Source organism: Polyodon spathula, chromosome 20, assembly GCF_017654505.1.
Source record: "Polyodon spathula isolate WHYD16114869_AA chromosome 20, ASM1765450v1, whole genome shotgun sequence".
Lineage (NCBI taxonomy): Eukaryota > Metazoa > Chordata > Actinopteri > Acipenseriformes > Polyodontidae > Polyodon > Polyodon spathula.
Window position 1 is genome coordinate 4617647 of NC_054553.1, and position 23099 is coordinate 4640745.

General features: G+C 37.9%; 2 protein-coding genes across 2 annotated transcripts; one reads left to right on the plus strand and one right to left on the minus strand.

Moving 5' to 3' along the window:
- Window positions 1-4331: 4331 nt before the first annotated feature.
- On the minus strand, window positions 4332-17988 carry LOC121295690 (cullin-4B-like). Its single transcript, XM_041220656.1, has 20 exons — window positions 17153-17988; window positions 15108-15223; window positions 13843-13946; window positions 13442-13511; window positions 13266-13339; window positions 12989-13151; window positions 12746-12835; window positions 12333-12415; window positions 12078-12145; window positions 11516-11634; window positions 10958-11150; window positions 10496-10600; window positions 10244-10354; window positions 9745-9830; window positions 9160-9267; window positions 8498-8611; window positions 8017-8122; window positions 7243-7415; window positions 6572-6724; window positions 4332-5758 (listed from the first exon to the last, which is right to left on the minus strand). Exons 1-20 carry the CDS (start codon window positions 17604-17606, stop codon window positions 5663-5665), a joined length of 2586 nt encoding a protein of 861 aa, XP_041076590.1. The 5' UTR covers window positions 17607-17988; the 3' UTR covers window positions 4332-5662.
- Window positions 17989-18598: 610 nt separating this feature from the next.
- Window positions 18599-22424, plus strand: LOC121295239 (malignant T-cell-amplified sequence 1). The gene is made up of 6 exons (XM_041219678.1): window positions 18599-18757; window positions 19247-19399; window positions 19911-20008; window positions 21030-21163; window positions 21603-21670; window positions 22174-22424. Exons 1-6 carry the CDS (start codon window positions 18747-18749, stop codon window positions 22253-22255), a joined length of 546 nt encoding a protein of 181 aa, XP_041075612.1. The 5' UTR covers window positions 18599-18746; the 3' UTR covers window positions 22256-22424.
- Window positions 22425-23099: the final 675 nt, after the last annotated feature.

Below are 23099 nucleotides of genomic sequence, written 5' to 3' on the forward strand. Positions count from 1 at the left end.
TTACATAATGCACACATTGCTGCGACCTAAGACTGATTCTGACTTCAGTCTAGCATGTTTTTTTTTTCTGGTTGTTTCTGAGATGTAAATAGCATAATAATATAGATGTTTATTTTATATAACTATTCCACCTTCTAACCAAAATGTCACGTTAGCAACATTTCTGTTGTTTTTAGTAATAGCTGTACACCTCCACGAAAGAGTCTTTCAATAATGTTTTTTAATATCTCTCTGCACATTCATTAATGGGAGAGAAACTGGTAATCATCAATGACACAAAGCAGGCCATAAAATCTCAGAATTCAAACACAGATACAGTCAGCACTTCGAACCCAAAACAAATGAGTTTAGAAACATGATTTGAATAGATTCAAACTGCAGACGGTCATTTGCAGAGATTCCTGCAGACTGGACGGAGAGACAGCAGGGAAGCAGGGGTGCTGCGAGAGGAGTCGTCCAGGGAAAACGTGCCCTGTGTACCTCTGTTGTTCAAAGCTCTTCTTTGTGATTGATTTTAGATATTAATGCCCACAATTCTCTTTTATACACTGATCATAATTTCTAAACATGTCATGTTCTCACACGCCTTCAATTTTGAGACCATAAGATCAGGCTATTTAGCTGACAAGTCAGATGACTTCCGGGAAGGCTTGTGGCTTGGCTGTACTTTGGCTAGTAACTGCAGGGTGTGCCTCGCCTCCTGAAACACTTTTGCTTTCCTTCTCCCTAGTGTTCACGCTCCCTCGGAGTCCTGCCTGGGTCTCATGTAGTCTGATTGACAAACTAATTCGGTCTTTTTGACTTTGAAGTCAATGCATTAATTCAGGAAGTTCAAACCACAAGCAACACCACACCAAATACAGGCACCGTCTTTTATGACTTGGCATTTCTTTTGTTTGTAGGTTTTCTTCTTTGACTTCTCTCTCTCTCTCTCTCTCTCTCTCTGTGTGTGTGTGTGTGTGTGTGTGTATAAAACATGTATTTATATAAATATACAGGGCTAGCATTTCATTAATCTTATTTCCATCCCTGATGTGTACATGTTTACAGGTCTGCTGTGTTGAAAAAGTACATTTTGTCTGCAGCTTTTCCCTCACAACTTTCAATCTTTACCCGATTCTCTATGTGGAGCTAACAGACATCCCGGGAAAACTGGGATTGTCCCAGTTCTCAGCCTTATAATTTGGTCTCGGTCAGACACAGTAAAACTGTTAAATAGTCCTGTATTCATTATTATTATTATTATTATTATTATTATTAATAATAATTCAGAATTGTAGTAGTGTGCTCAGTAGTTGTATCTTGGTAGTACCACCAGCCAAGTTAACCTTTCAGGTTTGTTATAATCGTGTCTTGATTAACACACCCATTTTTATTACTAATTTAAATATATAATACATTGTTATTACCTAAATACACACAACATTTAAGTTACAATTGAATTATTATATAGTTATTTTAACTGCTTCAGAGTTGCGATGATGTTAATGAATTGATGAAAAAATAGGTCCTGCTTTTTCACTCTGGGAATCTGGTAACACTGATGCATAGACTGCCATGTGTGTGAGGGTTCTGTGAACTTAACCAACATCAACCAGGGCCTTGTTTGAGGCCATCAAACCCATTTCCCATGGGACCAGAGCTGGATTGAAAACCCGGGCCTGCAGAGGTGAAAGGCTTCCTTAATGTGAATTAAGGAGCAAGCTGCTGCACCATCTCAGCCCTTAATCTCGTCATGGGTTTAATATTACAAATAGCACCCTTTCCAAACACCTGCCTATAATTCACTTGTTCGTATAAACTTGGATTTCATTTCATGATAATTTAATCAATGGATACAAACAACCCCCCCCCCTTTGTGTGTGGGGGGGGGGGGGGGGGGGGGGGTTTTAATTAGTTCTGCATATTATGAAATCCTGCAGTCATAACATTATAGTTTTAGAATGGTATTTCAAGACTGACTGAGCCCTGAGACATTTATATGTAAGAGTTGAAGTTTAAAAACCCTATAATTACTAAAATCGTTCCTCTTAAAAAATGAACCAGGGATAACAAGCTTTGACAGGCAAAAGCAGAAGCACTAAAAAAAAAGATTAAAACCTGGCACTGCAGTTTACCACAAAATCTAATATAGTAACCTTGCCTGTGAAATTAAAGACGTAATCCAATTGTGTACTTCTCCTTACCCCACTTCTACTTCTACTAATAGACAAATAACAAAACAGGATGTTGAAAAAAAACTGAAAAGTGCCATTTGTAACCCAGGGTAACAGAAATATAAAATCACCTTAATATAGCTGACCTCACACAAGCTTGACATGATCTCAAAATATATTTACTGCGTGTGACATGCTAACCCATTTTCTAATGAGTTTATCTACAACATTCAGTGGGGTTAATGTTAATACTGTACAGTACTTGTAAATTATATTTCGACAAATTGTATCTATGCATTATCAAAGCCAATGTTTACTATACTAAGTGTTTCTTTCAAAACTGCACACCTGAGACCAATATAAGCAAATGCCAGCTATGAAATGATTCTGTTCACTACAAAACAGTTTAAGGGTGAAATGTAACATAGATGGAGATACAAAACAAAACCAAAAATACCCAGATACAAAACCAATATTTTAATTTCATTTTTCTTATATATATATATATATATACACACACACACACACTGAATGACACAAAAAAATAGAGAACAGACCCTCACTCTTTTATTCCAAAAAAATGGCAAGGAGTGGAGAGAATTGTCGACAAGCATCAATACCCAGAAGGTGGAGTGTGCCCTCAAGGGGTCCTTAACATTGCAGAGGGGAGTGCCTTCTGCAGTAAAGATTGTTCATAAGGGTACATCTTAGCATGCTGAAATGAAATGGCTGAAGAACACAGCTACACAATTTCATTTGTTTGAACCGTGCTTCTCAACGGTGATAAAAATGATTCAGATAGGAAACTCCTGTTCTGCCCTCTTTCCCTCTGTATGGTCCCAGCTTATCATGTGTTCTGTAAGCCTAGCCCTACTAAATATTTTTGTTTATTTAAAAAAGAAAAAAAAAACATGTAGCTTTCAGATTCAGGTTTTTTGTTCTCTCTCTTTTTTATACCAGCAATCTTTAAAGTGGATGCCATAAAAACAATGTTAGCATGTAGTGAAGCTGCATATTCATGTGCACTAAACTTGTACAGAACCCTGTTTGGCACCCTATCAGCTTTAAGCAGCTGATGTAAATTGTACAAACAAATAATACAAAATAATAATTTAAAAAAAGAGAACATGACTGCAAAAAGATGCACCTGCAACCTTAAAAACACGCTTTTCAGCTCAAGGTCTTGCATATTTGACTTTGGTTAAGTTTGCAAACATTTTTCTTGCCGTTAAAATTGAAGACTTGGAGGCTGTACCTCTTTATAATGATTCAAATCACTTGGAGCTGAACATAAGGCAAGGGTGGAAATTATGAGCAGTATTTGGCAGACATGTCATACATAGTGTTACCACAGGAGGAAATTGTACTGGTTGTGGTGCAACAGTCTAATAAAAAAAAAAAAACTTCCCCTTATAAAACCCACTGACACACGAGAAACAGCAGGTTCTATCTGCACAGCCACCAGCTCTTATCAGATTACTCTGCAAAGGTTTTATATTGCAGCTCTATGTACGGGTTGTAAGAAGTTCTCATTGTGGGTTAAACAGGAATACCTGGATACCAGTCAATACAGGGAAACGTGCTGCAATTCAGAAACAAAAAACAGAACTTCTTAGGAACTGCGACTTTTGAATGACTACAGTACTACACCATGCCTTTATCTGAAAATCTAATACAAGGCTAGTTATTACCCTATCCCCTCCCTTGTTCAAAGTTCAATTAGCAAAATGAAAACCAGTGCAGCGTCAATTAATCATGAAGAAATTGCTTAACGGTGTCACTTACAATTCGTTACTTCATGTTACATGGCTCTTGGAATCGCTATAAAAAGTCAATTAAAATGGCTTTTTGTTTGTATGAAAATTGTGCTTCTTATTGGTTGCAGAAATTATTACCTTTTATTATTCCCCCTTCACTGTTTATTGCAGAAGATACATTTGTGGTCAAACTGTTAAAAACTCATTAAATAGCAATGTTATGCATTCCTGGTTTTATTGCGAGCTTTATAAGCCACACTGTACAGGTAACAAGCACCATAAAACCTGGACTGGATCAAACCGCTTGGCAATGGGAGTCTTTCCATCCCTGAATTCTTGCACCACACAAAAAAACACCCACACACAAAACAGATGATTTGGGGTTTTGAACACGAGGACATAGAAACTAAAAAGAAAACAAGTCGACACAATTTTTAATCTGAAGCAATAAAAAATAGCAAGGGTTAAGCTGAATTCAAACCCAGACAGCAGTCCGGTGCAGCATGACTTGGCACACTTCAATCTCAAAACTGTCAACAAATATACTGGCTCCCACATGCCCCTGGTTACTGTGCAATACACCAAGCACAGTGCTTTAATTAGTCTTTAAAAGCAGTGGTACCTTTCAGTGCAGTCCCAGGACACCACTATGAAGCATTAACATTAAAACATTGAGCAGTTTCCAGCTGCCACATTCAGTTTAAACCCTCAGTAGTGATCTGGTGGGTATGTTGGCCTTTAACAATGTGTATTTTTATTTTCTTCCCCATACAAAGAACTTAAAAAGGTATGAACAGATGCCAAAAAGCAGCTTCTAGTTTTTAATAAGCATTTACAAATGAAGGTGTTTAGCAGCATCAGAAGAGTTTTATAGCTCCTTTTTCCACTTGTGAAAAAAAAGAAAAATGAATGGAACCCTTTTTTGGCACATTTCTGCTGAAAATAAGTTTATTTTTTTTAAAAAATATCCAATTTAAATTGTTTGAGAGTTACAAAAGCTAGTGACACGACACTTAAAAACCAATATCCTTGCCAGGCTTATAACCTTGGCTCGATGCTTCTCACATCATCTTGTGAAATGTTCCGTCCAGACAAAAAAAAAAAAAAAAAAAAAAAAGTGTATATAATATAACTGTATTCTTTCTTGAGTGGAATTCAATTGTGTAATAAACATCATTTATCTAACTTTGTCCATCTTGGATTCTGAACAGACATTGAAACACATAAGCATCAGTTTATTAGAATTTTATAGAAGTGGCAAATCTGTGATGAAATATCGAGTTTAGGAGGAATCTGCCAGGGGCAAGTTGCATGAGACAAACAAAAGTGGAACATGTTAAAAAAAAAAAAAAAGAAAAAAGAGAGACGACTGTCCTGGGATGCCTTAAAAAACGTACAACGTATGAATATAAGTTTCAAAATAAATACTGTTTTAAAACAAGTTTTAATTAAATCTCCTTCTTCAGACCCCCCCCCCCCCCCCCCCCACCACACACACATTTTGTTTTGTTAAGTATTTTGTTGATTTTAAACCTTTGCTTCGCATTTACCAGCACTCTGAAAATGGACAACATTTCTCTATGGGTATGCAGTCCACAGGAAACAGGCCCCAGTAATAGTCTTGTTCCAGGAGGCTACTTCCATTCAGTTGTCAGTTGCTGGGTTCAACAGGGTAGTATTAACATCCACTGGAGACAGGGATACCAGACCAAGTGCTCACAGCAGCTGATGGCATGTGCGGGGCTTCCTCTATGCCACATAGTTATACTGGTTGGGGTTCTCTTTGTCACGCTCCATATAGTCCCGGTCAATTAGTGACTCTATTCTCTTCTTCAGGTCAGCAGGCTTCAAAAAATAGAAATAAAGAATTCAGTAAATACAAATAAAAAGTTTTATTATTGGAAACTACATGAACTGCATCCCATGATGCAGCTCGTTTGCAAGACGGCCATTGGAGTGCAGAGGAGTAACTTCACAATCCATTCAGATTAAGTGGAAATGCCGTATCACAGGAAGGTTAATATATGCCAAATGGACTTCATGCTAAGGAAACAGCTCAGTTCTGGCTCTCATTTTGTACAGATGGTAGCTTTTTTTTTCTAATTGCAACAAATATATATATTTCTATCTAATGTTTATTTTATTATTATTTTTTTAATATGATCATGCACATCTGGAAATTTCATTTAAAAAATGCAGGTAATAATAATATTATAAACCAATTACAGAGGGTACTTTTTGGCTTAAATTACAAAACCGACTTGTTAGAGCACCATCTAGTGGTGGTATGCTTTAATTATTTGCATGCTTCCCCCTAGACAATAATTGTCTTTCTCATTTCTTTCAGCTGTGTGAAACTTGTGGATCCCTGATGTTCTGTACTACTCTATAATGAATGGATACACTTAAGGTGTATCCTGTAGGTCATCATTTAAACAATATTTTATTATTTGTTAAACTCCCAGACCTGAAGATACATACCCCCACCCCCCCCCCCCCCCCACCCCAAAAAAAAAAAAGAGGAAACTGTCCTTCATTAGGTCCATTTATTTCTCTCTCAAATGAAGCGTAATGTTCCAGAAGAAGCCTTAATGGGTTCATTTAGTCTCTTAGGCGCAGATGCCATGCATTTCCAGTGGGACAGTGTCACATGCTTACCTTGACGGGGAATTTGAGCTGGTTGTAGACCTCCGACACCAAGAGGTTATGGCTGAGTGTCTTCCTCATCTTCATTATTCGGACGATGGCCGCGTCGATCTGGTACTGCCTGTCCTGAAACACTCGCTCTGTAGTGCTGGCTTGTTCTTCCACCTGGGAAAAAATTAAATCTCAAAAAAGGTACTGCAGTCAAAAGGAAACAGTGAAATACAGCACAGAAAACCTTTTCAACAAGTGTTTTAAAATAATCTTCAAAAGGTTGCTACTTTTCTCTGATGGTTTGGTATGCCATAGAGAACAAAGAGAGCTGGTTTGAAGGTTACACCTACACAGCTTGAGAGGGAATGCAAATGCTTTACTGTAATCCAGCTGTTTCAACCACTTCTGTATCTGAATACAGCTTTATGTGCTCTTTACAAGCGTGCATCACAACCTTGAGGACTGCTCCTAATACACACTTCCTAAATTTTAGTGCCTGGACACAGTGGTACCCTCAGTGCTGTGTTTGCAATAAATAATAAAAAAAAACAGTATTCTGCAAGAGCATTGGCAGTGCTATTGACTCAGTTCACATCAGACTAATCAACGTCGACTCTGCTGGAGCACTGGCACAGCTAATTCAGTCCACAGAAAGCTCATGCGATAAAAAAAAAAAAAAAAAAAAAAGGTACCGTTTCTTTCATCTGGATCTGATTGATCTTTATCCTGAAGAGTTTGTGTTTGAAGTCGTCATTGCAGGTAAACTTGTCTCCGTCCTCCACGTCTTTGCTCTTCGGGCTCTTGGAAATGACTCTGGCCTTGCCACAGGCCAGGGACTGCAGAGTTCGCCTCAGTTCACCGTCCTCTGTCAAGGCAAAAATCATCATTGGTGAGATATTCTATTGCCTGTGCAAGGACAGCCTTCAAAAGCAATACAATAGGTTCTTTACCTCCAAGGTAGGTGACAAATTACACCCACAACTTACTACAACTGCTTTGGAAATGGATTTTGACCCACAGCTTGCAGTACAATAAAAATAAAGTAATGACTGAATAAACCACCAGCAACAGTACGATTGGCAGAAATGTTAAAATGAGCCCCAGATCACAAGACACATCAAATATTTCAAAACAGTATATAGATTATACAGATAAAGCATATCAGGACAAATTTAACAACCTCAAGAAATCTACTGCCAGATCTTTGAGTCTGGCTAGAAGTCAAATGCACCCTTTTCATTGTGTATCTCAATTTAGAAAGGTTATGCTTTAGTTTACAAAGCATCTATAAATGTGTTATTACAAGTGGAGTATTATTAACAAGGGAGACTAAGAAAGACTGTCAAATCTTTGTGATTTAAATCATTAAGCTTTTTTTAGTATTTCCTAATTAACTCCATTGAGTTTAATTGTTATGGGAGATTAACAAGGAACATTTCAACGTTAAGGGTGAAAAAGAAACACACCTATTCCTGTTGCCAGTTTGATTTCTTCCAAGCTGAACTCTTCTCCTTCGTTGAACATGAGCAACACCAAAGTCTGGAAAAGTGACACTTGCAGCTCCTTTTTACCCTGCGCACAAAAAAGATTCAACTTACAAACCCTCCTTGCCCATTCGTTAACACGTGTGTCACATATAAAACACTTCCTAGTATTATGCCACATTGCTGGAAAAATGAAAGTTTGTTACCGATTGCTGCGTCGACACATGCCACATCTCCATTCAGGTTGGAGAATAAAATACTTAAGTGTGCTTCCGTTTATAACAAGACAGCTGTTTTCTATGTGGAAAGTACAGTAAAGGAGTTACCTGGACAGAGTGCTCTTGTTTTTAGAATCACATTTAAAAAAAAGACACAAAAGGGCAAAAAATAAACCTAGTATCTACAATTTGTAATCTTGGGAAATAAAATAAATAAATCTGGGAAATTGAAAAACTGTGACTACCTCTTTAAATTCAGCTTTTAATACACAGTGTCCTAGTGTTGATTGCCACTGGAGCTTCCTGCCGCTGTGCTTCCCCAGGTAAAACGTTTTGAAAATCTCCTGCAGTTTTACCATCTAAAACAGGTTAAAAAAAAAAAAAAAAAATTTAAAATGTAGAAACAAAACGTTAATACAAATTAATTTTGCAGAACAGCGTCTCCTCTTTCCCTGAACACGTTTTTACAGCCCTTATCTTAGAAAGGCAATGCTAGTGCAGCTTCCGGTTCTCATGCAGCTGAGCGCATTGGCACCTAGTGTTAAATTCGTGCATCTAGTGCTAGCAGAGCAGTCATAGCAAGGAACCAACACCCTCCAGCTGAAACACACAAGAATTAAAGTGGCACAACCGAGACCTGGATCATAGCCAGGCTGATTTCAAGCTAAAACAAATCAAGCAGAAGGTCCAAACTTAAGACCCTCAGCTGCAGATCCACCAGTCTAACATGCACCGTTGTGTCGTCACCAAAGAGAATTTAATTGACATGCATGGAAAATTATACTTGGAGAAAATAACATTACAATCAATATATGTAGTGTATCAACCATTTTATTTGTTAAACATTTAACTGTTATTCTCTCACTGTGTATTTAGTTTCACCCTGGCTTACTGAAATAATACTGACCTCTGCAGGTAGATGAACTTCCATAGGCACGTATGTTGGCCAGTAACCCATTGTTAGGATATTTACTGTCAGTTCAATATTACCAGGTATGTTTTGACACTGCATGTACTGAAAACAAAAAACAACAAGTTAGTGGCTTGAGTGAACACACTGGGTTTTATTTTAGTGATCTAAAACCAAAGTAGCTCTCAATACAGCAACCAGAAACAAAACTGCAGGTTCATGCAAGTTTAAATACAAACAGATTACTAAAACACAAAGATGTACAGCACTTGAGCATGAGTGACAATGAAAAAAAAAAAAAAAACACACATCAACTGCAGACAGAAATTTCTGTTGGACAGTTCACAGAGAGAGCAACACAATATAATGTATATTCAATTACAGCAAGTCTCTAGTTTGAATGGAATTACATGCAACACAGAAACATTAATCTGTTGAACCTTGCATGGATGAAGGGGGTGGTGGGGGTGGGGGGCTGAAAGCATATCAATCTGTATTGGTAAACACGTCCAATCTATAGAATTGAAGCCTGGACAAACTAATTTGCTGTACGGAAGTTTTTAATTTGCAATTCAGCCTTACCTGTTTAAACTGAACCATGATGTCTTTCGAAAGCTCCATGTCCTTGAACATCCCCTCCAATTTACTAGTGAAAGCAGCGCCACATTCTGAAATACAACAAAAGGTTCAATAAACTGAAACAAAGAAACCTCCTACACGTGATCATAAGGTTGATTAATTCCAAGCAGAAGCGTTACAAATTGAAGAGCAATTCTTCATAGTCTGACATGTCTACAGTGCAATTAACACCTACCCACCTCAGACAATCAAGAGTAGCATTCTAAAAACAGATAACCCACAGTTTTAAAGAGCAAGTAGCTTCAAGTTCCATTTTTTGTAGGATGCTTCCAATCTTGTTTTTAACAATTACTCCAATAGATCAGTACCAAAATGTATTTTACAATACACTTGCAATTAAAAAAAACCTCAATGATTAGAATTCTTGATAAAACGACAAATAACTAAATATTAAAATGTAGATTGAAGCTACTTGCTTTTAATGTTTAGGAGAAACTCTCACCGTGTTTTAGTTTGGACAGCATGGACTTCTCAGCATCTACTGAAGCACTCTTCCCAACCAGTAACCTCTTTGCTAAATCTTTCTTGTAAAATGCCTCAAACACATCTTTTCCTGTTGCAAGCAATATCAAAAAGGTAAATTGGTATAGTATATTTTATATTCTGCATCGCTCATTTCCAATTGCAACTGAACGATCAACGAAAATAGCATAATGTTTCTGCAGCAGGTTCATTTTAAGACCAAGTTCCATACCATAAATGAACCTGAATATGATCATTATTTTGTCCAACATCTTCTCCAGCTCCTCATCCGTTGCTTCTTTGTTGCCAGCACGCAGCTTTGAATCCACATACTTTGCTGGGACATAAAAAGAAAAGTAAAATTACAGATCTACCAAAACACAGTTATGGAAACTTCTTATAAAAAAAACCTCTTGCAATGCTTACGGAAATGATTTCCACCACACACATTTTACTACAGTTCTCCTATTGATAAAATACAACTTTATTTAGTTTTTATCTCTAAAGCAAAGAGAATGAAATATTCTTTTACATCATTTAACACTGCATTATGTTCAGTGTGGTTGACTCCATAGCTGTCACAAAGCTTTCAGCTAAACCCATTCTGTAGTACAGCAGAATTAAAGGCCTCAGAATGACTTATAAAAAGGAACAAATGAGGCGTTTACTTTCCAAAAATAAATAAATAAATTACCAATGAGTTCTGCTGGCTTGTTTGGCCTCTTGTTTATGAACGTTTCAAAAGCTTCCTTCATGGCGTTGACAAACTTCTCATTCTTCAAGAAGCAGATGTCTATGACGTGATCCACCTTGTCCTTAAAATCTAGCAGCTCCTGGACCATTGTCTTATCCTTTTCAGGGTTGATTACTATCGTGCTTCCAAAGGCCTACAGAAAGCACAGTAAACCCAAGTTCAGCTACACAGCACTCTCAACAGGCGCAGCGTCCAGGACTATGTCCCCAGGAGCGTGGAAGATGCGTCAGAATTTAGAACACAAAGAGTGGTGCAGAACACAGTTCTGATTAAAACTGATGTAACTGACAAAACTGGAATACACACAATACAAATATACTTATTTTTATTATTGACCCATTCAAGTATCCATCCATCCATATATTAATGAATACATGCAAGAAAATATTTTTGGACTTCATATTATTAAATATGTGTGCATTTATTGAATATTATTCTTGAAAACTGCTATAGAAAGCATTAGAAAGGGAGAGGAATTGTGAACCCCACTACCAGTACCTTTATATACTCAATCCAGTGTTGAAGGAGGACCTGCACACCCCCTCGCACCCTGCTGAAGAGCTGGTACAAAAGGGACAGGTCCTGGATTCTGTTCTCATCTAGAAGGTGGTTTAGACCTAGGGAAAGCAATTTAAAATAACGAAACAAATTTGAAAATGTACACTTTGCTTTTTCCCCACCAGACAACATTTTATTTGCTTCTCAATTAAACTATAATACTAGTAATCAAGAAATATCAGTGAAACATTTGATCATAGTTTTCAAATTCTTTAAAATTTTATGTGTTAACGTAGCCTGTCACCACACTACAGAGTACGTTCCTGCGCTGCAGTTATGAGGGGGCTCCATAAAAAGACCAATGAGTATCAACACATCTGTAAATCTCAGTAGGGAGTCCTAATACATGCTGTCGTTTGGTAGACACCAGTCTGCAAGAAGGTTTTATGAAACCAACAACCCTGAAATTGCCCAACAACATTAACTGTAGTTTTGTCTTCCAGGTCAAGCTATAGGATCATCTGGAATAGATACTTCTAGAGAATACAAAATAACAAATTACCTTTCTGAAGAGTAGCTGTTAGATGTTCACCTAATAGCTGTTTTTCCACAGTAGCTATAAGAGGCTTTCTGTAAAATAGGGAAAAGCTCTTGGAGTCCATGAATTAAAATTAGAAAACTACCAAGGCATCAACTATTATTATAGTCCATCCCCTCCTCCCTTATACTACTGGCCACTGTAGCCGGTTCAACTGGAGTACAAACATAAAAACTCAACACAGCATCTGCCAAATTGAATTAGTAAAGCAAGGCTTACTGAGTGCTCTGGTCTAAATACGTGATAACCCTGTCAGCTTCCTCTTCCAAGCGCTTGCTTACATGGTGCAGATAGTCTGGGACCTGAAAAAGAAAATCTAATATATACAGCTCTGCAGGGTTGGAAAACATGACGGAAACAAAACTGTGTTAAAGCATCATAACCCCTGGATCTGTCAGACTCAACCCCAGTTCAGATTCAATCAACATGAATAAAGACTGCTTTAATTCCAAGACAAGAGTAATGAGCATCACTTTGTGAAAGGAAAATGAAAGTAACTGATCTAAGAGTTTTGAAACATTAATTGACGAAGCCCTACCTCCCTTTACTTGAACTTGTACAGTTTTAGTTGATGCCACTGGGTTAGTTTATATATATACAAATATGCATTCATCTAATGAAGTGAAAATTACCTCGTGTTCCTGCATTAGCCTCTGACCTTCGGCAGCATACAAACGATTAGTCTCTTCCAAAAACCGCTGTTCAAATGAATCCTGGTAAATCTACAGTGTCAGAGCAGAAAAGATATTTAAAGAAGCAGACCCATCATGATGTGTTTACTAAAACACAATGCCTTCAGAGCAAACGTATTGACTGGTGATGGAAACAGACTACAGAGAATGCTTTTAATTAGCCCACCAGGGGGTATTACTTACCTGCAAATCTGAGAGCATGCTGAGAAGACTTCGGAGCAAACTCCTGCCGATGGCCTCTCCACTTCGCTCCCTTTCAATCAACAGCAAGATTCCGTCTATCGTCTTATTCTGCACTTTCTGATCACTGATTATGTAAAATCTAAACAGCTCCAGTCCCATGTCCCTAGAAAAAGAGTTAGCGATGTTTCTGATTGGTTCCTGGTTCTGTTCCAATATTGCATTATCTGGGACTGACTAGACTTCCTCATTCCATTCACAAGCTGTTTATTACACTTACCAAATAGATGGCAGCATTGAATTTTGAAGAACATAAGTCCGATCCAAAAACAAGAAGATACTTCGAATCATGATCTGCAAATAGAACAACAAAAAGTAGTAATGATGTCAGTCCAGGTTTACCTGTTGAAGCACCTGTATGTGATGTCACTCAGGTTTATTATTGCATGAACTTACCATTTGTCTGCAGTGATCCTGCCAGCATGTATCTATCTTCTTCAGGAACAGCACGCTGTCTAATGCATCCGTAACTGTTAGGTCAAGGAAGCAGCTATACTATGGAGAGATGCATTCAACCCTTCTAACATCTGGGTCCTTGCGCTCAAGTGGACCAAGGAGTGTTGCTTGACCCATTACGTCAAAATTATTCTAATGCTATTTGTCTAGGTTATATCCCTGACACTTTGAGAAAACAGACATTACAAATAGGCATTATTACCCCCTCATGTGTGGTTTGAGCATCACCATAGAAGCAACACCTCTAAATGACACATTTTGAGATAGATATCTATATATGTGTAATATTATTGGTTAAACATAGTTGTGGTCCAGTTTCTTCTTTCACCAGTAAAGGATATTCTCTGAACTGATGGATCTGAGCCTTGATGTGGTCCTCGCACACCGCCCTCAGCTGCTTATAAAGTTTTGCTGAAATTTTGTGGGAACAGAGGTTCTCAACAGCCTAAAAAAACAGAGAAAATGAACACAAGAGGAATTAAAACTCTTATTTAAAAAAAGTACTACATGCAATGTTGCTAGGTTAGATATATATGGATATCTAGAGATGCGTTTGTTCAATGTGGTGCAATTTAGGATTTTTTGTGGACAATTTACTGAGCGCATTAATATCTGGGTATAGATGGAGATTCTTGTCTATGGGTCTTTATGTAGGTAAATCACAATACCAAACTCTGGGAACCTGCCAGTGTGTCGGTATACAGTGGATGAAAGTCATGGGGATCTTCTGTACTTCATTCACATACGTGACAATTTATTTAAAAGGGCATCTTGCTAATTTTTTTTTTGTTGTTGTTTTGTTTTTACATATCTCACAACAACTGGCTAAATAAAAATCTAGAACATTCTGATTCCCAATCTAGAACTCTGTTAAGGTCATCGCTTTCAAAAAAACAAACATGAAAAAACCAAGATATAGATTGTGACCCCTGGCAACAGCTGCTGCTCTGAATTAAATCAATGATACTGTAATACTCAGCACTCAAACCAAAACACACTGTGCTGTAAAGCTGCATAACGCATCTAGGATCATCAGTAATCGACAACACACACAGTAGTGTGTAGCACACACCTTTGGTTAGAAAAGGTAACTCCACTCACATCTGCAGAGCGCTCTACTAGTACAGGAAAAAGCATTGCAAAACAGTAACAATACAATATGCTAATTATATGCCAATTTGTACACTTCATTATACTATACTGGTTATCCTGTAAATGCTCCTATATAAATGCTTTCTTTACAAAAAAGCAAAAAGAAAAACACAAACATTTGTTTCTGCACTCCTCATATCAGCCCAATCTGTCCTCTGTACACAAGACAGAACAAACAGAAAACTGCATGCACCAGTTCAGCTCAAAAAGGACTCTGGCTGTACTGTATCAGTACATCAGTGACAGACACCCAGCCCAGATAACCCGATTATACCACATGGAAGCAATTAAAATGAAGGCATAACACAATCAAAATCAATGACAAGCCACAAGTTCTAGACATGTGTGATTTTTTTTCACCACTTGCTGGAGAACAGATGTTAAATTAAATTATTACTGCAACTGCAATGCGGAGATGGTGGTGTGAACACTAGTGCTGTAGTGTGCTTCTTACTTGATAAAGCTCCTCCAGATTGTATTTTATTGAAGTGCTGTTTTGAATGGCCTCCACCGCCTCCTTCAGTTTCTGCCAGGTCTCGTCAGTGTAATTCTCTGGCAATTTCGGTTTCTCTGCAAACAGAAACCCCATTTCTTAGCAACATGTTTGACAACTACAGTCAACACCCATCTATAGTTCCCTTTGAAGACCTAGATCCCCCCTCATCTGTTTAATGATTCCTTGAGTGGTCATTACAATATGGTTGGACTGTAGCTCTTCTCTTCCTCAATGGCCACCAAGAACAATATATAGATGGATACATACAGATATAAAAAAATTAACTAATTATTTCTAATTGACACACATCGGACTTCAATACTGCACAGTGTGTTTAAAACTACTGTGCCTTGAATCAACAGAAATTGAGTTTATAACATCAAAATGCCAACCAAGATCAATGCAAGAAAGACATTTAAATTAGTAAGAAATGTGTCCAATGTAGGGATACATACAAGTGAAATACCATGGGTACTCAAAATGATCACTGGATTACTAAATGCCATTAGGCAGTAACAGTCCCCATGTACTAATCTGGTAAAGGCACAACTTTGTGGAATGCAGAGTAACTCATACGATTTGGAGCTGGCTGGATTTCTCGTCGGGTTGAGATGCCGACCTCGGGTGAGGTTTGTTTGCCTCGCTATGCAACAGCGACCCCTACCATCCTGTATAAGCGTTTGGCTGTGTGCAGGATTGAAGGACACCCATCTATCTGCAGTGAAGTCCTTAGGTTTGTATGAGGGAAGCAGAGGCAATATAACACACTGCCATTCTAAATTGGGCTTCTCTTACTACTGGGTCATGAGCCACAAGTTAACAGTCAACCTCAATTTCACATGTACCTGTGTGCTTTCATTTACTTGCCCTAAAAAAGCATGGAGGCAACGAAATATCATCTTGAGCCCCAGTGTTTATTATGAATGCAAAAGAAAAAAAAAAAGCATTTTAACTACAGTTCATAAAACAAGGACTAGCTCTTAACATGTACAGTACATCCCCTCAATTATGATTACCGTTTTAGAAATCTGAGTTAATCTAAGACAAAGTGGAGAAATAAACAGAATATCCAATGTTAACATTAGGCTAATGTTAGCGTGGTCTTCAGTGTACTCCATATTTCATACTAAATAAAAAAAGCAGGCAAAACATAAGCTTGAAACGTTGCGGCTAAAACACATCATCCTACTTCCAATAGTTCAGACGTAAACATGCATTTCTGATGTGCCATAGAAAACTGTATCCGAAGTACAGCACAGTCTAGGGGGGCTACTGCGCTAAACCAAACCTATACTGGGGTGGATCTGAGGTCATTCAAAAGAAGGGTTATCCCTGGCAAAAAAATTGATTGAATAGATTTGAAGAACTCAATACACAGCAGATACACAACAAAGAGCAGCTATAATCCCAGGAGGAGGGCCTGCTTTCTTGGCAACCCCAGGAGGAACTGCTTTCTTGGCAACACTTCAATCAGACGGTTTTGGCACTTGTTCAGATAATCTTTTCTAGAAGGCTTAGTAAGTTTGTATGCACACCAGACATATAAAATCAGCAATCCCTACAAACAGAGAACTTCTATCACAATTCAATCATATCACCGCATACTGACAGGTGTCGTGCTTAAATCAAAATACAAACACTTCAATCTGACCGACTAAATTATTCCAAGATTTTCATAGCAGTGCTATTAACACGGGCCAGCACCTCAGTAGCTGTCCAACGCACGCAGATACTAAATCTCAACTTGTTCCGTGAAAACAAAAAATAAATTACTAATGGGAAAGCATTGAAATAGCAGCCCTCTACACTGTGCCCCAGGTTTTATTATCATGGTTCATGAGCATGTTTCTGCTCTATTATTACACATCTTCTAAGTTAACGTTAACACACTGTCCACTACATCAGAGGCCTCACGGAGTGGATTACGTGAATGCATTCAACTCTTATTTAAGAATGAAACTGGTCACTTGCGTTAATGCAGGTCTAGTGATAGGAAATGTTACCTTTGAAGTTTTTTATAACTAGTTTCTTGGCAGCTCCGGGTTTGCTGTTGGAGAAGCTTGTGGACCCAGTCGAAGTTTTTGTCAGCCCATTGGCATGATGTCCAACGCCAGCAGCGAAAAAGAGGTTTTTACTCTTGTTAGAAGACGTTGATGAAGAAGAAGAGGACTCCTCAGCCATTTTCACATCCAGTCCGATAAAATCGACAGAGTCCTCGAACCTCAACTTCTTCTGGACGTGGTGAGAGGTGGACGAACCAGCGGAGGACGTATTGTTAATGCTTTTGGAAGGAGACGAGGGAATCGATTCAAACTCTTCCCTTTCGGAGCTGTTTATTTTCCTCTTTTTGGACGTAGTACTAATGCTGCTGCCACTGTTATTACCATCAGAAGCTGCTGGTCTGACCTCCTGAGCTGGCGGCGGGGGGTTAGGGGAAGATAAACCTGTTGGAAACATGAAAAAAATTACCAAAATCAAATAACCAGTCTATTAATCCTACGAGGGTTTTTTTTGTTGCATATGTTGACGCTCTATACTTTTTGCTGAGCCTCGTCCCCGCTTATTTTTTTGAATGCTTAACTGTTTTCTAAATGGAAACAGACAATAAAAATCAAACTAAAGCTCCACTCTTTAGACTCTCTTTTCTTTCTTGTTATTGTCAAAAAAAAGATGGCTGGTTACTGCTTCCTCTTCAGCGCACCCCTTATCTCACACATTGAAAAATCTTTTCAAATTAGATTTACATTAATTATGCCTGTTTAATCCAAGTTATCGTGGTAAACAGTGTAAATGGCTGTTGAATATATATATAGATTCTGAAAAGCTGCTTTAGACTGTGTACAGACATGCTGTGACCTACCGGAAGTATTTCGGGATTTCGTCGACAGGGTTAAAGCGGGTGCTTGCACAGTAGGCGCGGGGTGGTGTTGTGTGAACTTTGGAGTAAAATAAAAAAAATTGTTTTTTTTAAGTTTTCAATTCTGCTGCCACTCTGGAATGGAGCTGTTTTGGCATTCAAAGAGTAGTTTTAAAACATAAGAATAATATATTTGGAGAATTCATGTGTTCACGAATTAGTGTCCCATTTTTGCATTTGTTTAACCTTTAAAATATGCTGTATTAAAAGTTTTAGCGCCACGAATAACACTAATAATTATTAGTATAAACAATAACATGTATATAACATTTAATGTAATTGAGGAAATAAGTGAAACCAAGACACACACAAAATAAAAACTTTTTTTTTTTTTTTTTTTTTTTTTTTTTATATATATATATATATATATAACCAATAAGTCTTACGTAATAATTTGTATTTCCAAATGTACGCCAGAACTATAATGTTATGCACATTTGTGGAAATCAGTTATAGCGATGACGTGACCGCTCTTGTCTTAACAGCAATCTCTATGGCACACGCCCGGCTCTTACCGCATTTCGCTCTGTACTGTCGTGCTGTGGGTTGCTTTTGCAAACACATCTGAATCCGGTGCTGGGAGACGCGTGGAGAGAGCATCTATACTTTTTGGATTTGATTGAGTTCTGCTGAGGAATATCAGCAAAAATCGAATTATATAGAAAAGCCAGTCACTGAGGATGTTTAAAAAGTTGGGTTTGTTTCTCTGTCATAGGGCTGTCTGTGGAATAGTCAATGCGTGGCTGTTTTGCTACTGCAGTTAAACTACTGGTTATGCGTTTGTATTGAGTCTACTTACAAGTGTCTATAAGTGTTATAACGCCGATTAGATTCCTAGCTGACCTAAAAAAAAAAAAAAAAAAAAAAAAAAAAAAAAAAAAAAAAAAGAGAACAGAAACTGACCACAAGCAATCGTTTATAAATTTAACTGGATGTAGTATTTATTGTCTTTTTATTTATGCGTTCCATTTAACATATGCACATATATAGCATATTTATTGTATTGTTGTTGTTGTTTGTTTTTTTAACCTACTACCTGCACGTAAATGTCAGGTGACAATCCAGGACGTGCATCTCTTAGAAAAGTAGTTATTTGTATTAATTATCACTACGGTGTTTACTATTATGAAACCTGTACAGCAGTGCACAGTGATAGCTGCGTGTTTTTGTTTGATTTCAGATTTGATGACAAGGAAAATGTTTCCAACTGCATTCAGCTCAAAACGTCTGTTATCAAAGGAATAAAGAACCAGCTTTTGGAGCATTTCCCAGGCATCGAGTCATGGCTCAATCAGATCATGCCGAAGAAGGACCCGGTGAAGATAGTTCGATGGTACGGTGTTCGAAATTCGCTTTTTATAGCTGGGTCTTGGCTTCATTAACATATATACAGTTTAAAGTGCTAAAATTAGAACATTTGTGTCGCTTACGACCATTCTGAGTTGTTATATATATTTATATTTATTATGCTCTTTCCTACAACCGTCTTGGAGTTTGCAAAGAGAAGATCGTGTTGGTTTGGCCATTTCTCTGCTTCCTAATTCAAGACAGTCATGTGATATAGAGGTTCCTTCTGCTTCTTTAGGACTCTGCAATGGGCTATGAGTTGACTGTTCTGCAGCAGTGAAACCCGGAGGCTGTCACAAATCCACAAACACCTGTACTGAACCCGTTTATTTACAGTATTTCATGACATCAGCTAGAGGAAACTTGCATTCTGAAGTGTAGTGGGCAGACTACGAAAGTTTATCATTTATGATTTTAAGTGAATGAATTGATTTCGGTTTGGATTAGGAACATCATTACATGTTTACAGCAAGGCATTGGTATTTTAACATTTTCAGCCACGAGCACATTGAAATCCTGACAGTGAATGGAGAGTTACTGTTCTTCAGACAGAGGGAAGGACCTTTCTACCCAACACTGAGATTACTTCATAAATGTAAGCTTTAATGGTTTCTTTTTTTACTGATTGTCAAGGGAATGCACCCCTGGCCTGAATTAAATCAAAATTAGGAGGCACCGTAGCCATTGTCAAGTATAGCTATGACATGCACTATCAACTTTGATTGCATGCAGGCTGGGTTCCCTGTGCTTGCTGTTATTTCTGCATCACAGGTGGTTGGTGACTTCAGCTAAAAACTAAGAAGACTTTTAAATATATATATTTTAATGATCTCTAATGGTGGCGGAAAATCTCTGGCGAAAGGGATTACACCTTGAGTTGGTGCAGTACATATAAAATGAATTTTACCTACAAATTTGTTGGAACTGATCAGCAGGGCCATGGCGTTCTTTTCCAGGATCCTCATTTGAATTGATGGAAGTTTGCATGGAAATGTTATTCCATGCACTGTGACTGTGGGTCTGAGAGACGGTAGTGTTTTCCTCATGCTGTGAAGACACCCACTATTATATAGTAGGCTGAGCTGTATAACATTTAGAAGCCATATTGGGAACTGCTTGTCTCATTTTGATGAACCTTTGCCTCAGCTTTTATGAAATTATTTTCCGTATGCTGTGGATCATGTTGATATTTAATAATAATATTAATGTTATTTTTACCTTTTTTTTTTAATAACATTTTGAATAGAGGACAACATAACCAAAAAAGCTGTAGTTTGTCAAGTCAGTCTGTGATTAATAGTGATGTAGGTTTCACCACATCTTCTCAACAGAATGTCATTGCTGACCACTTTATTTCTTTGAGCTTCAAAATAGAACAATGGCATCAGCTGTACCCTGGCTAGTATTGCATAAAGTAATTTGTATGTGTTGTGACTTCAGTGTATTTGCATACATTTATAATATTCCCTTTCTAAATCCTTGACCCTTGCAGTCCCGGTCTTCTGTTGCAACTATGCATTCTACATGTAGTGGAACAGAGCTCCACACTGGAGTTCCCCTGATATCAAATGTATCACTCATTAAAAGCATTGTATTCATTTCTATATTTTTCCCAGATCCCTTTATCCTTCCACATCAGCAGGTAGATAAAGGAGCTATCAAATTTGTCCTGAGTGGAGCAAACATCATGTGTCCCGGCCTCACGTCTCCAGGAGCCAAACTGTACCCAGCGGAAGCCGATACTGTGGTCGTATCCTTCCAGAGTAAAATGAAAATGCCCTTAAATAATACATATACATTTTAAGAGAGATTACACACAGAACCCTTTCGAGCATGACATTGAAAATAGACAATGGCTGGGGAAAAAGTCGTTTGTGGACACCTAATATATTTTTAATTGAAAGTGTTTTCCATATATTTCTATTATTTGGGGAAAAATGGCATCCTAAGATGAGGTCGTAATGCATTTACGTCTTCCACGTGCCCTCGTATAAACACTAGTTAAATTAAATTGTGATTGAGCTGTTTAATTATTTAACAGAACTGCAATACAAAGCACATGATCCTGGAGAAAAGGCTGCTACAGTCAAGAAACGAACTACACTACATTTCTTTTCTAGTAAATAAACAGTGATTTTCAGGTAAGGCTTTGAACCTCAGCCAGCAGGCTCCTTGACCTCTGTTGCCAGGCTATAATGGCAGAGGGTAAGCAGAATGCACTGTGCATCGGTGTCATGAAGATGTCAGCAGAGAACATGCAAGTACTCCCATCTGTTTGTATAAATTGTCAAAGGGGTTGATTCCATTCAGGCCAATTCCATTTAGAAACCAATTCACAAATCAAATTCCTTTCGAAGGTATAGGAATGGGAATTGATATTTTAAAGACATGATTGTTCAAGTGCTTTCATTTGAAGCCATTTTAATTTACTAACAGGGACTTCAGTTGTAATTTGTCGCCACTGTGAGAAGCTCATTTTTAATAGAACACTGCCCTTTGCGATTTTGATCAGCGATTTGTTGGAATTGATTTTAAAAAGAAATTGGAACTGGAATTGACGACATACCCTGCTCTTATAATTTAGTCTTATTAATTGTGTGAATACAAAGCGATGAAAAGGAATTGTTATCAAATCGCTTGTAAAGAGCGTAGTGCAGAACAGTACACCATACAAGAACTGGTAGGTGCTTTTTAATGAATTGTGTTGGATTGCTGATTTAGAATGTGTTTGTTTTTCCACCCACACACATTTTAATGCAGTGAGAAAGTCAACAAAGGAATTGGCGTTGAGAACCTCCACTATTTAAATGATGGTCTGTGGCACATGAAGACATACAAGTGAGGAGTGGCAGAAGCATTGTCAATGTATTGTCCCGGCCACTTCAGAGGAATGTGTGTGGTTCACCTGCTTTGTACGACAGTGGACTTGTTGTGAATATATAACAATACACAATGAAAACCTGGATTCATGGCAAAACAAAATACAAATAAATTAAGATTTTGCTCTAAAAGTGTTCTCTTTTTCAAGTGTACTAAAGTAAGTGTGTTGGGGGACGGGGGATGGGACTGGAGAGTAAAAAAAATTAAGCTTAATGGGAATCCCCAAATTAGCTCTTTCATCATGACATGATTGCAGTTCTCTATCACAGCTTGGTCAGTATAGCAGTGCCATAACACTGACACTCTGTCTGGATTCAATCAGAATTATGGCAGTGTGTCACAGAGACGGCCGAAGTGGGTGGCGTCAGAACCAGGAAAAGGAATGAAATGATGATGGCGCTTGCTTGCGCCAGTTTATTGAAAATAAAAGGGTTTAAACAAACACGAAAAACCGGGACACGGCACATTCGCCAAAATAAAAAGACAAACAAAAACGGATTAACACTTTACAAACGGTGAGCAGATCGACAAACAAACACGGTGAGTTAAATAAACAAGTATAGCAATTGAAATTATCACCCTCCTACTCTCTCTGCCGTTCTCCACTTACCGAACACCCAACCGCGAGTATGTGAAAACGTGCATCTATATATACTGTTGTGCTGGGATTCAGTTATTAATTAATTATTCACTTGAATCCCAGCACGTGAATTAATTATGTGCAACCTCGTGCTCACATATTAACTACTTTAAATGTACGTGACGTGATGTACAACCCCGTGCCTAAATACAAATATACATTTTAA

Bases quoted from the DNA above. Each gene is read 5' to 3' on its own strand.
- LOC121295690 (XM_041220656.1), bottom strand. From the start codon at position 17,606: ATGTTTCCAACAGGTTTATCTTCCCCTAACCCCCCGCCGCCAGCTCAG. The intron at 12,836-12,988 runs GTAAGTAATACC...CTGACACTGTAG, and splicing joins GCATGCTCTCAGATTTGCAG to ATTTACCAGGATTCATTTGA. The intron at 9,268-9,744 runs GTAAGGCTGAAT...TTTTGTTTTCAG, and splicing joins TCATGGTTCAGTTTAAACAG to TACATGCAGTGTCAAAACAT.
- LOC121295239 (XM_041219678.1), top strand. The intron at 20,009-21,029 runs GTAAGCTTTAAT...TATTTTTCCCAG, and splicing joins ACTGAGATTACTTCATAAAT to ATCCCTTTATCCTTCCACAT. The intron at 21,671-22,173 runs GCAAGTACTCCC...ATTTTAATGCAG, and splicing joins AAGATGTCAGCAGAGAACAT to TGAGAAAGTCAACAAAGGAA.